This window comes from Falco cherrug, chromosome 1 (assembly GCF_023634085.1).
Source record: "Falco cherrug isolate bFalChe1 chromosome 1, bFalChe1.pri, whole genome shotgun sequence".
Taxonomy (NCBI): Eukaryota; Metazoa; Chordata; class Aves; order Falconiformes; family Falconidae; genus Falco; species Falco cherrug.
In genome coordinates, this window is record NC_073697.1 from 48,803,795 (window position 1) to 48,824,321 (window position 20,527).

Consider the following 20,527-nt stretch of genomic DNA (forward strand, 5'->3'; position numbering starts at 1 on the left):
CCATCTTAACTGGTGTAGGGACCCAAAAATACGTTAACAGTGAACACCTGTTTGAGGAAACAGAGAAGATGAAAGCAAAATAGTATATCCTGGGTATTGTGTTCTCTGTCTTTGTATTTTTCTTAGCAGAATAGTCTAAGAGTTGTCAGCATTTCTGCTTAGATACTGAGACTTCTTGTCAGACTGAAAGAGAAATTACAATTCTGATCAGATGTTTGAGTCCACCTGAAAAATGATGTGGTTTGTGGAGGTGCTACAGAAAGTTTAGTCGTCTTTTCTAATTACTTGTAAGCCATCAGTAATGTACACTTAGGAAATTGCTCTAGTAATTTTTCACTACTGTGAAAGTTCAAAACTTACATAAAAAACTTAGGAAGTTGCTAATGTAATTTTATTTAATTTTCAGATTAAAATGTTAAAGTGACATTTCATTTCAGCAGAAGGCAACCTCAGGTATTCAGGAAGTTTTACTTTTCCCCCTCATTTTATTCTAATTGGAAATTATTTTTATAAACACCTCAGAATTGCTTGTGTTAAAGAAATACCCAATATGAAGAACAAATAGGGAATATTTAAATTTGTGTGCACCACCATTTTCATGAAGCCCAGGGGAGATCCAGAGCTGTTGCTTAGATTTACTTGCAACCTGGCTATCGTAACACCTGTGCAGTTAAAGATTTCTGCCCAGTATTCAAGAACATTGAAGCATGAGCATTTAGTTCAGGACTACATAGTAAGCATCTTGGTACATTTGGGATTCAGCATGCGTAGGCCTTTCCTGAGGACAGCTTTGTCACAGAGCAGGAATTTCTTTCTAAGAAGAGGAGGTTTTGCATGTTTTGCAAATACTCAATTTTGCATAATAGTCTGCTGATTAGAGCAGTCATCCAGGAAGTGACAGACCTGATTGCAAGTTCCCTCCTCAAGTGGTTCAAACCAACATCTCCAGCTTCCCAGCCATGTGTGACAATTGCTAGGCTACATAGTGTTCCAACTGGGGCATCACTCAGTCTTCCTGATGAAGCTGAATTGTTGTACAGCCAGCTGTGCCCAAATCATGTGGCCAGAAGGAGATTGCCTGTAGATTCGCGGTGAAGGCACTGAGTGGGGAAGTAGGCAGTTGGGTTCCAGTTCCTGCTGACTAATTTGATTCTTTTTTAATCTGTAATTACATGTAAAATGCAGAAATGCCCCCTGACTACCCTCTGGATTGTCTTTTATACATTAAGTATCTCAGGTTCTGAAGTGTGTCTGAAAAGTTCTGAAAATTTTTTGATTTAAATTGAGAGCTTGCTAGTGGATTTAGACTCCCTGTATTGTAGTTTCTCAGTTGCTTTCTTACAGTTGGACTCCCTAAACTCTACGTACATCTTAAGAGCACAACTAGAATTAAATTTTTAAGGATCTCTGTGAAGATTCCTCTTATACTGCTTTTTGAGACTGCCTTGTGTGTTAAGGAAGCTTGAGCGATACCAGTGTGACACTTGAGTGAATGTTGTGGCTTGTCATCTGACTTAAAATAAAATTTCCAATTAAACAGTGCTACCTAAAGCTCTAAAGTATAAACAGGCATTGTTCCAATTACATGAGTGTCTAGATAATTTTTTTAGAGGACCAAGTTAATTTTTTTAATACCTATTTTTTCCCGCTTCCCACTTCTAATGGTTAAAATGCGTTCAAGAAACATATGCTGAGAGAATATTGAATTGTAGATTTCAATCTGGGACAATTTGTCGTTGTACAAACCACGGGTTTGAATGGGGTCCCAGTCTTTATTTGGACTTTTGGATGCTGTAATATAAATATCCTGATTATTGTGTGTTGTAGTGGGAGATTTTTTTTTTCCCCCTCTAAAAATGTATTTTCCAAGGAGAACCCATGTGACCACATCAGCAAGCAGTGACAAAAGATTTTTGGTAGTTGCAATGTGATGCAGAAAGATGCTGTAATGAATACAGAACTGATTATGGGCACTGCTTGATAACATCTATTGTACTAGTAGGACTGCAATTAAAGACAGCTGGTTTACAATGTAATTTTTAAATTTAGTTTTAAATTATTTAAATTTTTATTAAAAGTTTATTCACTAGTTTATACACTACTTAACATGAAGTTTCAAATCTCATCTTTGTATGTGCAAATTATTTGATTGTAACTTGATAGATTGTTCTCAATTGTATACATTTAAAAAGGTGAGAAAGAGGAGAAGCACTAGGTATATCTTGGACATGAGTTGATTTTTACTTGAGATGAAAACTGGACTGTGAGGCTGATCGAAATGTTACCATTTTTCAAACTTACCAACATTATAAATATGTTACTTGAATGGCAAGTAACTTCTTTTCTTGGAGACATTTATTTGTTTATTTTTCCCCTAGGAATTTCTACGTAAAGAATTCAGTGAAGAAAATATTTTATTTTGGCAGGCCTGTGAATATTTTAACCATGTACCTGCACATGATAAAAAAGAGGTAAGTCGATGTTGTATTTCAATACATGGTGTTGCTTCTTCAAAAATTGTTACTTTTCAAGATGGTTGTAATTATTGGAGCTGCACTTGGTCTTTGTAGTATGACTTCACTAGTATAGGGTTGGAGCCTCAGTCTAATCTTCTCAGTCTCCTGAGAGTACTGTCCTAAGTTGAATACATTTGATATATTTAGGCTGCAGTGAAGTGCAGAGGTAGCTCTGTAAAAATGAGCTAAAGTATACTGGATATTGGAAAACAGCTGACTGCAGTAGCCCAGCACAAGAGAGTGCAGAGCAAGTTAATTTTAACATGTCAAGGAGATGCGAGCATAAGCCTCAAGCTATTTCAGGTAGACTGCCTTCACTAACCAAGGTAATGTGTTCGTAACTAATTTAGTTCTATCTTCTGCCAGAAGCGTAGTCATGTTTGTTCACAAATTATGAGAATCTCCTTTTCATCATTTTAAGATAGTCCTACGTTGTTCAGGCAGTTTTGGTGAATTTTGAATTTTGTGCAGGTTGGCAGCAATTCTGCCTACGCCACAGCCAAATATAGTCAGGTTTAAGATGTGGAAATTATTTAATCTTGAAAGTCTCTCCTTGCTCTCTTGTGGACCACTCAGGTTTTTTCCCGCCACTTACTTCTGTCTTCGAACAGTGTATTTTCTGAACACTACCCCTAAGGACTCTTGAGCTCAGTTTGGTGTTATTTTCATTATTTCAAGAGTGTGGGTGGTTCAAAGTGAATAAGTTAAAAATAGAGCATGAATGGCTTTGTCGGTAAATATTCATGTATATGCTTACCTTTCTCTAACTTCTAGAAATTGAAGCTTAGAGGTTTTCTTTAAATAGTAACTGTTATATAGAAGGTGCAAAAGCTAAAAAATCTGTTCTGCTTTGTAAGACAACATGATGTGCTTCCTTTCTGTTACTTTCATAGTCTGAATATTTAGGTTTTATTTTGATGATGACTTTTACTGCTTAAGAAATATTTGATGAATATTTGCAATTTTAAAGGAAAAACCCTATTTATATGCCTAAACTAACAAAAGTTGTCATTTGAAAAATGCTTATATTTCCCTTAATAGGAAACTGGAATGACTGTGTATTTTTTGGTAGAATATATCGATGTAAGAAAAGCCCATCTAAAGCAAACATACATTTAGCATTTCTTTTCTGTAGCTTTCTTACAGAGCTCGGGAGATCTTCACTAAGTTCTTGTGCAGCAAAGCTACAACCCCAGTTAATATTGATAGTCAGGCACAGCTGGCAGATGATATTCTCAATTCTCCACATCCAGATATGTTCAAGGAACAGCAACTTCAGGTAACCGTAGAAAACATGACTGCTGTACATTTATGTGTATTATCTTTTCCTTTGAAGTACTTTAAAATCTAGAAAATTTTCAAGTTTCACATGCTGTATATTTCAATATGTATAAAAAGACATTGAAGTCAAGATCATATATATTCTGTTAGCAGAACAGCAAAAGTTATATAACGGAAGGCTGCTTGGCTGTTTTTCTGTACATTTGCATGTATGTAGAAAATTGCCATTACCTGCAAAATAATCTGAAAAATACTATTACTGAAAAGACGGTTTAGTGCCAGTAAATAATTCCATGTGTTGCAACACCATTGCATATGGTGCTTGCATATGGTTGCTTATTCTTTTCTGTAGTGGACAATTCTGTACAGAAATAGTGTCTAATTTTGGTTAAAGTGGTTTGTAAAATATGCCTGTTGTCTTAAAGGAGTCCTTCCCTTATCCTTTAATAGAGCTGTCAGAGAAAGCTTGTTAAAACTGTTGGTGTCTGAAGACCTGAAGTGGATATATTATAAATAATTACTGATGTTCAGAACAGCATAGTTATGTAACAACAGAATACACTTCATATTTTCTGTAGAATTTGAGTTTCCTCTTTTTTACTTCTAAGTAATCTCTCTGGTAACTCTCCCACCCTAACAATTTATTAGTAGAATTAATTTTGAGATCGTGTTATTTAGGAATATAGCTTTAACTGCATAAATGAAGCAGTTCACCATCATAATCTTTGTGCAACATCAGATTGCGTGCTTTTGGCACAGTCTGAGCAGGTGGACGTAGCATCTTCCTCCATCTGCAAAGTGGAGACAGAAAGTTAGGTCTAACTCTCTGGTCTGGTAGCTCCTAGCATTACAGCTATCCCCCATGCACAGAAGCCTGAGTCTCTGTGGGAATTAGCAACCACGACCTTCCCAGACATTTTTTCATGCATTCCTCATCTGGGCTTTGTGGAGACCATGCCTGAATTCCTCTTCATCCTCCCCCAGTTGTTTGGTGGAGTAAATGATGTTCTTATGAGTCTGGTGTCTGGGCTTATGCAGGTTTCTTCCTCCTTTGAAAATGCTGTGTGCTTCAGTTGGAGGGCTGATAAGGTGAGTGAAAATGCTGATGTGAAGTGCTGCTGTGGGTCTAATCTGAGACTGGACCCTGTCTGGACCTGACCAGTCTCAAATTGTTAGTGCCTCTGTAGTACTCCTGTCAGATCCACAGGCCCGTTCCTCCCACTGAAAAGTTAGGTGAAGCTGCATGAGAGTTACTTCTGCCAAAGTAAGAGGCCTTGGAGCTGGGTGTGCCAGCTGAGGTGCCAGTGGTGTATTGCCTGGCTGAAGTCACTGCCGGGTTATCAGCTGTCATGATGGCCCTTAATATCTTGGTTTCACCGAGTGGTGGTTCTGCAGTAGGTGCGTTTGTGGCCCTGATGGGTGGCATGACCTTGAGAACAGAGAGCTGTAGGTGTGTATAGTTACTGCAGCACACCCATAGACTTTCAAACTTCAGCTCATGCTGGTGACACCATGTTAATATTGTGAAGGCTCTGCATTTGTGGTCTTTCACAAGGTCTTTTAGATTTCAGTGCTGAACATAAGAGTGCGTGGGTGCTGATCTCCGGTGGTCATCAGATAAGTGTTATATGTTGCTGGGGAATAGGGAGTGTTGCTGTAAGGCTGCAGTCGAGTTGCAGAAGTGTGTGTACCCAAGGTCAAGTATCTTGGAAAGCATTGCTGAGGCTGTTATCTCTCAAGCACTGCCTGTTGGGAATGCTGCTGAAAGTTGCTTTCTGTCCGTGGGCTCAAAAATTTGTCCTTGAGCCTGGTGTTAGAGGTGTTGTAATGTGACAGTGTGGATGCAGCCAAAATACCTAGTTAGGATTTCACTGTTTCTTACAGTAGAATAGGAACAAGCATTTTGAGTGTTTCTGGATGCAAGGCAGTGTAGGTCACTTGAAGATACTAAAACAAGAACAAAATAGCATCTACTTCATGTAGAGTTGTGTAAATAGATGAAAGGTTTTCTACCCTTGTTTATGTGTAAAGTTCAAATTATGTTTTTATAAGAGGTGTTTCTTTCTCATTTGTAAGAATGAGAAATAGCATCGGCTAGTTTTTTTCCAAATAAGCAGAAGGCATTAACATTTGTAAATTAATATGATAATAATGCTAAATATAGGAAATCGGGGATGTTGTGTGGGCTAGCAGCATAGTAGGGCAGATGATGATCAGCTCAAGGTAAATTAGTTAAGCTATCATCACTCTGTCCAGCAAAGTTAAGAGTTTGGAATGTTTTTGCTATATTAAGTACATTTAATCTACAGGCTTCATGTCTGCAGTAACTCTTCTTATGTCTTTTAGTTCTCTGCAATATTTTCCTTTATTCTTCCTACCTAGCATAGAATAACAATTTTAGCTTCTTTTGGTCTTAGATTCTGTGAGAGGAGACAACTCTGAAAGCTTTGTTTTTCATCCTGAAACTGTAGTAAATTTAAGGTATTAGTGTTAGCTGTGGTGTAGAATTGTGTTTTGTATTTTGAGGGCACAAATTGCATTTAGTTTAAAATACCGTGATTATTTGAGGAGTGTAACCTCTGTAAGTTTCTTTTTCTTAAAAACTTCAAGGACTGGTGAAGTATTTTGTGGTTTTCAGTTAGCTTGAGTTTTGCATCTGTGTTGGTGTTTGCAGACTGTGCTTAACCATTTTCCCCCAATAACCTTGTATCAGCAGTGCATCTGTGAGTCCTTGAGATTGAGGCACTTTGATTTCTTGCAATTGCTTCTCCATATTTTATGCTGTCTTGGCCATACACCACAGTATTATTCTTTGGGCTCAACAGAACTCAAAAAATGTTTCACAGCTATGTGCGTTGTATGTACTCAATTTGTTAAACCTTGACCTGAAGACTTAAGTGTGTTCTGAAACTAGTTGCCTTTTTGAATTTTGACAGCGTACCTGTAGTCAGAGAAGGATTTATTTTGCATAGCCTGAGATATTTCCCTTTGTGAGCAGTTTTTCAAGTGGGAAATCTTTGACACTTGATTGTCTCTTTGACACTGCTTTAAGGGCACCTCAGATTTTGTGCTGAGCTGTTTCAGCACATTAGTCTGGCAAAACTAACCCTACAACGTGTTTTTTTTCCCCATATTTTACTATGCAGAAAACAGTGCATTAGAAGGCCCAGCAAACACGCCAGGTAGCATCTGAGCGAGAATGGAAATATATGGGGGGGAAGGCAAGAATGTGAAGGCAGCTCTCAGTTTGAATTAGGTTTCTGTGTGACACTGCAGGATCAAGTTCTCTCTGTATTATCTTGCTGTCAGAAAAGTTTTGGACTAATACTTGTTGAGAGGGTGTCTCTGCACAATCTGAAAGATTATTTCCACCTGCAGCTGGGCCACTGTGGCTTAGTAACACACTTCCCTGAAGACTATTGGGAATGCCATAACGGGTTGGGTAGTGCATATCTTCCTTCACTCGTAGGGAGTTTGTCATGTCCAAAGAAGAAGGAACTCATACTGTTTTTTCAGGTCAAGTGAATCTCTGGAGAAGATAAAAAGGTAGAAGTATGGATTCACTTAAAACTACAGGTTTGCAAAAATGGAATAAGAAATTCAAACGTTTTTTAGCATTTAAGAAAGAACTTCTCTTCCTTTCATAAATTTTGCTTTGGCTAACTTAGCTGCAGACATTTGCTTCAGGACTGGTATAGAGGTGGTTCCTTCCTATGTAGCTGAAGATAAATGTTGGTCTTGCCTAGAGCAACCATTTTACGTAAACTGTTCTTGTTCGAGGTCTTGATTTTACAGCACCTTAGTTATTGAGTCTTCCAAAGATACTGCTCTGCTTTTTCTGTATGATTGGGCTTGTGAACATTGCATAATATTGTAAAGGACTCTGCTCCTGCATGCATCAGTAATTAACCTTGTGTATCTTGTATCATTATATACTCTTGCATATTGCGATTATATCGTATTCCTGAGCTTTAGATGACAAACATCTCTTGTACATGGCTACCTCACAACCCCCTTGTGTAACTTAATCCTGTCACATACAGTGCTGATGTACTAATCTTTAAAAAAAATGTTTAAAATGTCTAGCTTGCTATGCTCTTTGCATAGAATGTACAAAGGCATAAATGCAATAAAAGATGGCTATGAGGATGGTGGTGTCAAGACCCCACAGCATCTCGGCTTCTCATGTGCTTTGCACAAATCATAGCATTTTTCTGTACCTGTACAAAGGGAATAAATCAAATTAGGTTTCACTTTAAATTGGTGCAGTATATTTAACCAGGTCTAAATGAACTCACACATACTGCTGTTTACAGGTTAATATCCTAAATGCTGTGGGAGTTGGCTGTTGCAAAATAGCTTCATTCTCTTAATGTGTTATTTAAGCTTACGTAACCATTATCTGTTGCATTTTAATTTCAGATATTTAACTTGATGAAGTTTGATAGCTATACTCGCTTTCTCAAGTCCCCCCTTTACCAAGAATGCATCTTAGCTGAAGTAGAAGGTCGTCCTCTTCCTGATCCTCAGCGTGTTCCCAGCAGCCCCACTTCTAAACACAGTATCAGTTCAGAGAAGTCCAATATCTCAACACCGAAAAAGGTTAGTTTTAAAACTAACTAAACTAAAGTTATCTTAAAACTGTGTTCTTAAACAGTGTTTTTCAAGTTCTTTAGAAGATCAAAGATAATACATAAAAACCAGTTAGAATGTATATTTTGTGATGCTGACAAATATAATTACCAAATCTTTCTGTACTTAGGAAAATAATAATTTTTTTAATCCATACCTTTGAGTCAGATTTCTAGCTATTGACTTCCTGAATATAATTTTAAATATTTGTTGTTCAATATATGTGTAAAAATAAAAAATGAGGATAATTTCAATGCATCAGCTCAGAAATTTGTTTTGATTTAATATTGGAATTAAGTTGTGATACTTCTAATGACTGTTGAGAACAGAAATTTTATCAAAAGTTATTGGAGAAGGCTTAATCTAATTTAACTCATCTTTGCAGAGGATGTTTTTTAAATTTCTTATCTGCTTCTGAGCTAAGATAATTCTTTGTAAAACAGATAACAATTGCTTAAATATTAGACCAGTAGTCTTACTGATCTTCTAACATTATTTAGAGTTTATTTTTTTCTTCATGTAGATAATACCACCATAGTATTATGTAACTGTATGGGTAAATTATAACTTTGCATTTTTCTTGTCAATCACTACACATTAGCCTATATGCTATTATGTATTTTTATGACTAGGAACTATTTTAAGGAATATTCTAATAATCTAACGTGAATACTAGCTTGTTAAAAGCAAGTTTAGTTTAATGCCAAACATTCCCGATGTTTGTATTCTTCAGCACTAATAAATTGATTATACTTGTAAATGTTAAGCAATACTTTGTCATTGTCTTTTAAATGCAGTTTATGTTCAAGACTAGCCTAGGAAAAATACCTGAAATACCGAAATGAAATTCTGTGTTTTAAAAGCAAGGCAAATGACCTTTCCACATTAACTTAGGCATTACTGGCGAGCTGTCGAGAGTTCGTTCATATTTGCAGGAGCTCTGCGTGGCTTGTTTCCAGCTACTGTTTTGTATGCCCTACCAAGCAGCACATTTCCATCCATGTATATTGTTTTGGTTTCAACTGGGTTGGGGCGGGTTTTTTTTGGTTTTGACTGTTACTGAGGGGGATGCTGTCATATACACTTATGAGTTGGGTAAGGAAGAGAGCTAACCTGGCCGTCACACTTTTTTTTGGGGGGGGGGGGGGGGGGGGGGAGGGAGGGGGTGGTGGGGTGGTGGGAAGAAGTGTGTGTGGGGTTATTTTAGGTAATATATTTACAACTGTGATCCAACCAAAGATTTAATTGTGTTTTGGTGATAGTTAAGTGGTAAATCAAAGTCAGGAAGATCTTTAAATGAAGAGTCAGGAGAGGAGGACACTGAGAAAAAGAAAAGGGGAACATTTTTCTCATGGTCAAGAAGTAAGAGTTTGGGAAAATCACAGAAGAGAAGAGAAAATGGTGATTATCCAAACGGTGAGTAATCACATTCCACTTTGTTTCCAAGTTGTTTCAGCAATAGATGTGACTAATCTCATTATGTTTAGTTTGTATCTAAGTGCATCCTTAGGTGTGACAGAGGGAGATGAAACTGTCAAGTCAGAAGGCCATAGCATGGCTAGTGTTACTGGAAGTTTTGTGGAAGAAGATGTACAAATAGATAGATAAAAGTATGAAAAAAATTAAATTTGGTTTTATTGACTTCCAAGAGGTTTTTTTGCTGCTTTTCAGTAGACTATGCATTTCTTTGTGCTGGCAATTGCTTTCTCAAGCAGAGCACTACTATTTTTACAGTAAGATACTTTCAACTCTTTACGAAAAGTTCAGGAGCTGTACATGCAAGTAGTGCTATGGTTACAGTTATTTAAAGATTCCTTCATCTGCATTATCCTAGCTTTCTTTCTTTTATTAGTACCATACAGGTATGTTCACTTTTGAACACACTCGCTACCTGTTTCCACCTTTCCTAACTAAAGTTAAAAAAAGTCAGAGTTGTGAAAACCCTTGTAATCTGCTGTTTTGTTAACTAGTTTTGAGAGTTCGAGTTCCCCTATGAAAGCAGCTGTACATGGTCTGTAAAGGAGGAGATGAAAGTTTTGTATTAACTCATTCCATTGGGTTAAAAATAATAGAGAAATTCCACTGAAGTGCGAAATTTGGACCTTATTCTTACTGTGGTTTCCTCTTCTCTATTTTCTAGTAAAGGCCCAGACCCACACAGTATCTTTAATCATATGAATAGTTTACGTGTTCTCATTATAGTCATATGTGAAAAGACATCAGAGGCATTTGCTAAGATTATAGACTTAGTCTTCTGAAAAGTGACTAGTAATGACTCTAGATTTTAGTTAACACCATACTTGCACTTTTAAAAATACTTAACTCCCTTCAAAATATCAAAAGAGGTAGAATATTTTTAAATTTTTTAAAACATTTTAATGTTAAAAAAAGGGGGTTAGGTTCATTTTTTTTAAATATACAAGCAAGTGGGGTTATTCAGTGGTTACATAACCAAGAATAACTTGACAAATATTGTTTTGATTTCCATGCTTCAGTGCACAGATGAAAATTTGGTGTTTTTTCCTTTAATGAAAGAAATTATTTTTCTGACTAGAGGAGCTAATACTTGAAAGCTTTCTGTATCATAATAAATAATCAAAATAAGCCTTTTTACTGATTGCTGATTCTTTCCACAAACAGATTCTATTCAGTCCAATGGATTATCATACAGACGGGAATCACAAGGCTCCATGTCATCAACCGCTAGTCTTGACTTGGTAATGGCCAGCTCTTCATAACGAAGAAGTGGGGAAGGAGTGAAAACTGAGTTACTAATTTTTGAAGTAGTGTGAAGTAACCTGTTCAAAGTAACAGTTTAAGAAAGGATCTTTAGGTGATACGGTTAGCAGGCAAGATGTAATGTTAAGCAATTTTAGAATACTAGAAATATAGTAGTGGTTGTGTTCATATGTTGCTCCTTATTTTGTCCTTGTAACAGAAGGATATCCTTTGCATCTTGTCTGTCTTAATTTCAGGCACCAGTAAACTTCCAGAATAAAAGTTTGCCTTTCAAAGGGAGCTACTGTAGCTCTTCATAAACAGCCTTTTCCACTTACCAGTGCTTGGAGATTCTGTTCTGAACAATGACATGTTAAAGCTTTCCCTCTGCTTGACCTGTATGCATGTTGCGTTAGGCTGATTTCCGTGGTACTACTGTCTTGTCATGCTTTCCTCTTCGTTTCTTTTTAAAGTTGTGAGTTTTTCTTCTTGTCATTATGATTTAACTCTGCTCCTAAAAAACTGAGAAAAGAGAGGTAGAGAATTTCATTGTGAACACTGTGATTTTGTCATAGTGTGTAGGAAAATAGTCAGTGAAGACACTGATTTCTAACCATCAAGTTCTACCTTCAGTGTAAAATTAATAAAATGCAAAACTAAAACAGTATTAATAATTGAATATAAATGCAATTCTTTAAATTTATTTTAACTATGTTGATATGGAGGTATATTATAAAAAAAGAAATTTTTAAAAGTTTTTTGTAGTCTTGATATCCCTTGAGTGGGCTAGATTTCTAGCAACTATGGAATTTTGCCTACACTACAAATATTGGGTAGGGAAACAAGCTTGGCAAAGTGGTGTTTATTTCTGTTTCTCTCCCATTCCAAATGATTAAGTCAGAAAGTTGCTGTGAGAACCAACAAGTTAAAAGAGAAAAAGCACAACGAATACCCTGAAAGGCTGTTGCAAACAGTATTTTTGTAGGGTCCTTCAAAGTTATAAGTGAGCTTTTTGTTAAATTTTTGATATTTCGTAGTAGTGTTACTATTCTGTTGTTACTTTAGGATAATAGTTAATGCTGTGGTGTATTTGTATATGTAGCATTCAGAATATGTTAAAAGAGGGAATTTTGTTGAGGGACTTGATGGTTAAAGGTGTTCCTTATCACATAAGTGTTGATTCATAATGTGTCAATGGTAATTTTTACATCAGCAGGTCATTATTGAGTATAGACAACTATTTGGAAATTTAGTAAGATTTTATTTACTACTTTACACTTTTTGATTAGGAGTTCTGTTCTACAGTTTGAGAATCTTGTAACTTGTTTTACACACTCACTTGTCTAAAACTTCATCTGTTATTGAAGTAAATTTAGATTTGTGCAGTGCTGTTATCTTTATTTTTTTCCAGGATTTAAATGTATCTGATATTTTTATATTTGGAAGTATTTCTAAAATGTAAAGATGGTAGAAAGTATGCTTCTTGGCTTGGTTTGATTTGTACAGAGTCTGAAATTTTCTGCGTATTCCTGATTCCCCCGTTGGATACTGACTTTTCTTTCTTTTTCCTGTCAAGTCGGAAGCCTCAAGATTACCTGCATTTGTACCAGATAAAGAGAAATCCTCCAAATATTGCTGTATAAACCTTCCGGATGGTTCATCCAGCAAAATGGCTGTTAAATCTGGATTCTCTATCAAAGAGGTGCTATCAGGGCTCTGCGAGAAACATGGCATTAACATAGCTGCAGTGGACCTTTTTTTAGTTGGAGGTGATAAGGTATTGCATATTCCTGTGCCTTTTTTAAAGCCTTTTCTTACTTATTTTACTAATAAGAAGTTGCGTTCTCTCAATAGTAGTACATATCTCCTAGTTCTATCTGTAGTTTCACATTGGCAGTATAGTTAATTGAAGGAGTATTTTAGTGAAACTAGAACTGGTACACTACTGTGGGTGGTTGTGGTATCTACATTACAGAAAGTAGAAGAGAGCTTATGACAAGGATTTTCTTATAAAATAAGTTAATTTAGGTGTCTAGTCCATGTAGTTTTTCCAGGGCAATGGTTAGCTTGTGCTTAATGGTAAGTATCCACAATGAAAACAAATGTGTTGTAGCAGGTGGTACTTCATTAAAGTAAACAAACATAATGACATTCAGTTCTTCAAAGATGAATGAGATTGATTCATGTTAGAATGAAGGTACATGTTTTAATATTGAGGAAAATTCCCAAGACAGCAGTCTGTGTAGGCGGGTGGTGGTGGTGCTGATGGCTCTTATTCCAGCAGGAGTTGGAACTCAACTTATTCAAGGAGATACTGTGGATGTGAAACATTTATTGTCATAAACTTGTGCTTATTATCAATCTAGATAAATACAGTGACAAAAATGAACACATTTGCATAGTTATGTGCCTGGTTTTTTACATATTTTAAAGATTGTTAACTTGCCGTATTTTCTAATGCATCATTGTATGTAATAATTTATTTTAAGTTGAAGGACCTAGACTTGTTTTAAAACACTGAGTTTCTGAATACCTGCTGACTCCAGTGGAAGCTGAAGTTCGGTCATTGTCTCACAACTAGCCAAAATAAAATATACTTTAATAATGTTGAATAATGCAAATGGATATCCAGTAGGATGCATAAAACCTAATGAATAATTTTCTGAAGTATCTGAGAATCTTTTTTAACCATGAAGCCATTCTTTTTTACATATTTTAAATTAATTTGCTCTCTGTTCTTTTGTTCCTGACATGTTCTGCAGCCACTTGTATTGCACCAAGACAGTAGCATCCTGGAGTCTCGGGACCTACGTTTAGAAAAACGCACTTTATTTCGGTAAGAGTCAAAAATACTATCTTCCTCTGGCATTCTGCACCCCATTTTCTATTTTACTTTTTGTAAGTGCACTAAAGTATATTGTCAGTTACCTGTGCAGCAAAACAGTAGTTAATGCAGAAACGAACTTGTCTGAATCCAGTAAAAAATCCAGTTAGCCATGCAATGCAACATCATAGTATGTAATCCAGAATCCAACATAAGGGGATCTAAGGTTCCTATTCGTTGTTACTTAAATTAAAGATTAAATGATGTATTTATTGATTAAATGTTCCCATTCAGTTACATCTGTAATTGTGTGCCTAACTGGCAGATTACAGTAAGACTAATAGTATAAATATAAATTCATGTGAGTATAGATTTATAACTCTGAATCTTAAATGAGTCAATGTTATATTATTATTAATATGGGTACAATATAAATCGGTATATTATATATTCAGTATTACATAATATTATTGTATAGTATACAGTTTTTTTCAAAATAGCCTGCTTCTATTTTTTCCAAAATGCCAGAAAATGTTTTAATGTTTAATGTAAAAATGTTGGATTCTAAAAATCCAAACTAGTGCTATGAAAACTCCTGAAATAGTTATTTCAGGGAAAAGTCATGAATTAGAATGCTTGCATTACATTATTGAGTTGCGCTTTTGAAGTGAATAAAACTTTTGTCAGGCATGCTTCGTTTTGGCTTTATATTACTTTTCTTTAGGAAGCAGGGCTAGTTTCTATTTAAGGGGTACTTTAATGAATATGGTATAGCATATTCAATTTTTAAATTGAGGTTCAGCAGTCTTTTATTAGGTGTGAGTTTGTAGAGTTTCCAAATCAAGAAGGAACTTTAAGCAGGCAGTACCATATGTTACTTGTGTGTTAATTAAAATGTAGAAATGTTCTACACTATTTCCTGCTGTGGGTAGACCCTGTGTAAGCAAAATCACTGAAATATTTGTAATATTTTTAGACATAAGGCAAATACTATGTTGATATACTTGGTTACCTGAATGTCTGCCACTTTGTGTCAAATACTGGTTAATGAGTAAAACTGATCATTTCTCTTTAGTAGCTGTTGTGTTCAAAGAAAATAGGAAAGGCAAAGTTTCAGTTATTCAGGTTTCTTGAGAAAGGGAAAAGTCAGTAAGACTAAACATCTTTTAAGTAATGCGAGTAATACCCCATGGCAGGGGGGTTGGAACTAGATCGTATTTAAGGTCCTTTGCAACCCAAATCATTCTATGATTCTATGACTTTTGTGTGAGAGAGAAGGTGGTGTTGACATTTGATTGTGACTGGCAAAATCACTAATAATTTTAATTTATTTTTTTTATAATGTGCATTTCTTCTATAGCTTTGTTAGTAATAAGCCTGCTGTTGTTATCATACTATAGTGCCATTATAGTCAAACGTGGCTGTTACGGAGGAATCCATGCATAGATGAAGAGCATTTAAAAAAAAACCCCAAACTAGGCACAGTTCTGTGCAGGGAAGTAGGCATACATACAATAGTTCTTTGGGGTTTATATTTTTTTTTCTTATTTCATTATTTTTTTGCTGTGATGAAATTATATAAAATTGCATAATATACTGTGAAGAGAGCTGTCTTTAAATTCCAGCTGAATTACTTTAACAGCTTTTGCATATAAGCTTCTCTTACAGCAATTTTTTGTGATATGGTGGCATCTAGCTAGAAGTTACCCTCATCTGGAATTCCATTGTCTTTGTTCCTATGCTTAAAAATAAAAATTCCTGTCCAAGCCCATCTCAAGTAATTGAATAGGACATTGTAAGTCTCTCCTGTGGATGTGGGAAGAAATACTTTTCCTGCATCCAAGGCTATAGTACAGACATGAAGTCACTTTGGAAGCACCCCTGGACCAAAATGGTCAGAGCAATCTCACTGCAAAGGTGAAAGTGCTATGGAACATATCTAATTGGTCTGAGGATCACCATGCAATTACGTTGCATGTGAAACAGTGGAAGTTATATTTGTATTAGAAGTGCTGTATATATTCAGGTTAGGATGCATTGGTGCTAGTGAAGTTTCAAGGTCACTAGCTAGTATAACTACAATACTAGTAATCTAGTATAACTTTGCTCTAGATTCGATGTTATATATTTTGTACATTTTTTTTATTGGAATATTTCATACTTAATGTTACAATTGATATATTTCAGGCTGGATCTTGTTCCAATCAATCGATCAGTTGGTTTGAAGGCTAAACCCACCAAACCAGTAACAGAGGTCTTAAGGCCTGTGGTTGCAAAATATGGTTTAAATCTTAACGAACTTGTGGCAAGACTAGTAAGTATCTTTTGATGTAATTCAAACTGCAATATTTTTTGTCTGGAGAAGATCATGTGATAGTCCATGAAATTATTCTTATTATTATAATTAGGCATTAAAATCTGTATTTATAGACTATGTGTCGAGATTGAAATGCATAGTATTCATAACCATTACACTTAATTGTAAGTACTTGAAAGCTTTAGTTGACATCTGTTTCATATTCTCCTTCAGAATAAATCCAACATCCTAAATAATAGAGCCTGAACTTAGCTTCTTCCAGAGCTCAACTTTTCCCATTATTACCCAGGGAAAGTTGATTTGGATTAGGTAAAGCTATTATTGTTCCAGTACCCTGGGAATCATTAAAGTTACTTCAAATCCCCTTACAGAAAATTTATGTGGAAGCAGACTGATTTAACTTCTCTACTACTAAACACTTGGCTAGCATTTTCTGTATTCTATTGCAATGGAATATCAAGGAATGGAAGGTTACTTTTGTGGTATTTCTAGAATGTATACCATCTTGGCTGAACCAGTCCATGTTTTTAGAATAACTATTGGTATAAAGATAACTTCATTTAATGAAATTACAAAATTAACAAATTACAACCAGTTTAGGATGCAAAATAATTTCAGGTTTTGTCTGAAAAATATGATTTGCTGAACATACACTCTAATGGTCCTGGAATATTTGTGAATGCTTGCAAATTGGATTATTTTATCTCCTTATATCATCTTTCCCCCAAATACTGTTCTTATCACATAAATGGGTTACACTCATTGTAATCAAGGTAGTTTTACACAAATGGAATAAACATTTTTTTTTTAGAGGGAAGATATATTGAGACTACACTGAAACAAAAATGCTTTGCTCATTTTCTTTCTAAAAATGTCAGACTGCTTAAATTTGTTCTGAAAACAGCTTTTTCTCTATTATATACAAACTGTGGTCCGACTTTAGAGTGGTGAGCAAGAACCACTTGATCTTGGTGTCCCCATATCTAATCTGGACGGTCAGCGGGTTGTTCTAGATGAAAAAGAGCCAACGAAGGGTAGAGGTAAGTTGGCATAAAAGCTTTTATTTATGATGTCAAGTCAGTTTCATAAACCCTGACTTCGATTGGTTTCTTCTGTTGATGAAAAGGTGAGGTAAATGTGATTAAATTTAGATATGTCATACGTAGCATATATTCTTTTTACCTAAAAAGGCATGCCATTTCTCAAGATTGGAGATTAATTTGATCTGTTGATAGCAAGTACTTTTCTGTAGCTGTAAGAAATTTTGCACTAGTAATATCTGAATATTTTACTTGCAGTCAGCTGTAAATACCCATGCACATATAGGGACATAGTGCCTAGTAACAATAATGAGAATAAAATGCCAAATAACCTCTGTGAATTTGGCAATTAATTCATAGGAGACATTCTGTATAAGTAAAACAGATGCAGTTTGTGCAGCAGCTCTATATACTGCTATGATAACCCCCTTTTAACATGAGAAATCAGCAGAGCCTACATCTCCAGTTTTAAGTGGTGATTTCTGGAAATAATACTAAAAAGGATGTAATTTGTGATTTCCCTAGACAAAATAATTTGAAAAATAGAAATTGATCAACTGAACAGCTGACAATCTTTTGGCACAATTAACATGCTAGATTAATGTGAGCAGCCTTGAGAGTACATATCTGGTATAACTAGGAGACCTTTTTATAGATACAGAACACTTTGTTTTAAAATTGAAAGTAGATGTGGTTAAATTATATATTTTTATATATATATGTGTGTGTGTGTATAAAATAAAGTAGAGCAGAGATCATCTTTGAGAAAGAACTAGGAGAATAAAGGTGGAGGGATTTATTGAGAATCAGATTTGCCATTTTTTTCTAGGAAACAACCAGTAGTCATTTTGAAAAGGATATAGATCTAAATATTGTCACAGATAGTCAGATGAAAGACTACAAGTACAACTAATCCTATGTGCTGCCAGCTGCTACAAAAGCCTAAATCATAGAGGATCATTCTAGCAGTAGGCTGGTTTGGTGGCAATATACCAGTGAAAGAGGGCCATGATTCCATGTTTGCAGCTCCATCTTTGATTAGTCTATTTACTATAGCCAGATGTAGTTTGAATGAGCCATTTAGTTACTTCGAAGTAGACAAGGAGTGTATGGCAATATTTAGAAAACAATTGATGCATGGAACAGGTTGGAAAAGATTCAACATGACCTTTCAATGGTCTTTTCTGCTGAATTTTTTTTCTTGTTTAAATTCTAAATTTGAGAATTACGAACTGAATTATTAGCTGAGATTTTAAAAGCTATTGGATATAAATTAACTGAAAATTTAGAATTAGGTGAAACTTCAGCATCTTTAAACTTTGAAAGTATTGCCAGTATCAGGAAAACTTGGGGATAAGAGGGGGATTCTAGTAGGTCTTGACTGAAAAGTGTCAGGGATGTCAACTGTGAACCCTTCTTATTTTCTGAGTATATCTTTGAGAAATTTTAAAGTAAAAAAAATCTGCTTTGTGCATCACTGTCACTTAAGTATTACTCCTTTGGGAAATTATGCATCTGTAGTTATAGAAGGTGTATGTTTATGTTCAGTGTTTACAGATAAACAAAAAGGTGCATCAGTAAAACAGAGTGCAACTGTAACTACTTCAAGAAATCAAGTATCTACTGTAAGTCTTCTGTAATGATTTTTGTCCTTTAGATCATCTTTTGTTTCCTTCTGGAATTCTGTACTAAAAGCTGCATTCATCCATGGTTTTGAATCAGCCAAATGGTGTAACTAGAATGGGTATAGCTATAATTAATCTGATATATTTCCACTGCCAACAGCATTTTTTTGTGACAAGTTTGTCATCATGATGAATCAAATAGCTCTTTCGCTGTGTTGTATTTGTTTCATGTCTCATTGGCTTATCTGTATTTGAAAATTATTAGATTACTCAACGGCCCTTTCTGTTAAGTGAGTTCTTCAGAGTAAACAGTATTATATTTGTTTATACACTTTTGGGAACTACTATGGCAAATGTTCTTTGCCAATAATCAAGATTAAACTAAAACATTTGTTGTGGTGGTGTTAGAGAAATGTATTTTTAAAATAACTTTTTGATTCACTTAGATGGTATAATGTACACAATGATATAGCCTAAATGTAAGTAGTACCTTAACTTTCCTTCTAATGCAGGGAGAGGGAAGAACTCTAGGAAAGTCTAATTCTATCAAAATGAAAGGCGAAAATGGAAAAAATGCTAGGGAAGTCCGGCTGTCAAAGAGAGAAGACTCTATTGCAAAGATTGGGAAAAAAAAATGTCAGAAAATAAATTTGGATGAAGCAGAGGGTATGTGAACTTTATAGTTGACGTATTAACATAAGTAGTCTTAGAAAAATGAGAATTTTGTGTCTGTGTAGGAAAAGTTACTGTGTGTTTAATACTGTATTGTGAAAATCATAGTCATAATCCTTACATGTTTGTTTGATACTGTGTTTGAATTGTGAAGTTTTTGAAGCTGAAGGTAAAATTTTTAACATTGCCTATAGATAGATGGTAGGTGCCTAGTGGGATTTTCAAAACTGAAATGTACCTAATTCTGGTAAAATAGAAAGGAATTAGTTACTCAGTTGCAGTTGAATATCCCATTCGATACCCTTTCCGAGCCATGTAGAAGCTTGCCTTTCTATTCACCTTTATGTAAGAGACTTCAACTCATGAAAGGCATTCTGTACAATGATGTAGACCCGAACTTACTCAGGTAAGAACTTCTGAAAATTTTTTCCTAAAGTCTGTAACAGTCAAGGTAGTACAGTCTGATGACTCTAGAGGAGCTGTGATGGGCAAGAGTAAAAGCTTCGTTTACATTCAGTAGCTGCTCTGAAAAGGTGGATAGAAATCAAAATAAGCAAAGAAGTTATTGATCATCTTGTCTATTGAGTCCTATTTTCACCTTCAGTTAATTTTAATAGTTTTGGTGATACCATTGGAAAAGAACTCTTAAGAGAATTTGCATTCTTGCAGAAAGATGTCCATGGGAGAAAGAGGGATAAGAACAACATAGCAGTAGAAGTATTGACATACCACCCTCTGCCCTGTGGCATTAATGGCAGCAATGACCTGTCTTGTCAGCCCTACACACTCCTCCCTATTTTCCCAAGCAGAAAAAAAATCAGAGGACATATTTTACCCACAGATGAAAATTTACTGCTGATGTTACTTAATATGCGTATCCAAACCTGGTTATGCGCAGTTAT

The 20,527-nt window shown here is 35.4% G+C and overlaps 1 protein-coding gene across 5 annotated transcripts in view; it reads left to right on the top strand.

The window, feature by feature from the left end:
* Positions 1 to 20,527, top strand: part of RGS12 (regulator of G protein signaling 12) — an 87,451-nt gene that overhangs the window by 52,805 nt on the left and 14,119 nt on the right. For 4 of the 5 annotated variants that reach the window (XM_055714459.1, XM_055714463.1, XM_055714468.1 and 1 more), the window contains 11 exons: positions 2,379 to 2,471; positions 3,652 to 3,795; positions 8,220 to 8,399; positions 9,692 to 9,845; positions 11,070 to 11,146; positions 12,724 to 12,924; positions 13,910 to 13,983; positions 16,159 to 16,285; positions 17,232 to 17,328; positions 18,877 to 18,953; positions 19,466 to 19,619. In XM_055714459.1, the coding sequence (XP_055570434.1) occupies positions 2,379 to 2,471; positions 3,652 to 3,795; positions 8,220 to 8,399; positions 9,692 to 9,845; positions 11,070 to 11,146; positions 12,724 to 12,924; positions 13,910 to 13,983; positions 16,159 to 16,285; positions 17,232 to 17,328; positions 18,877 to 18,953; positions 19,466 to 19,619 (1,378 nt within the window). The remainder of the gene's footprint in view (positions 1 to 2,378; positions 2,472 to 3,651; positions 3,796 to 8,219; positions 8,400 to 9,691; positions 9,846 to 11,069; positions 11,147 to 12,723; positions 12,925 to 13,909; positions 13,984 to 16,158; positions 16,286 to 17,231; positions 17,329 to 18,876; positions 18,954 to 19,465; positions 19,620 to 20,527) is intronic. The other variant, XM_055714475.1, reaches the window with a different exon arrangement.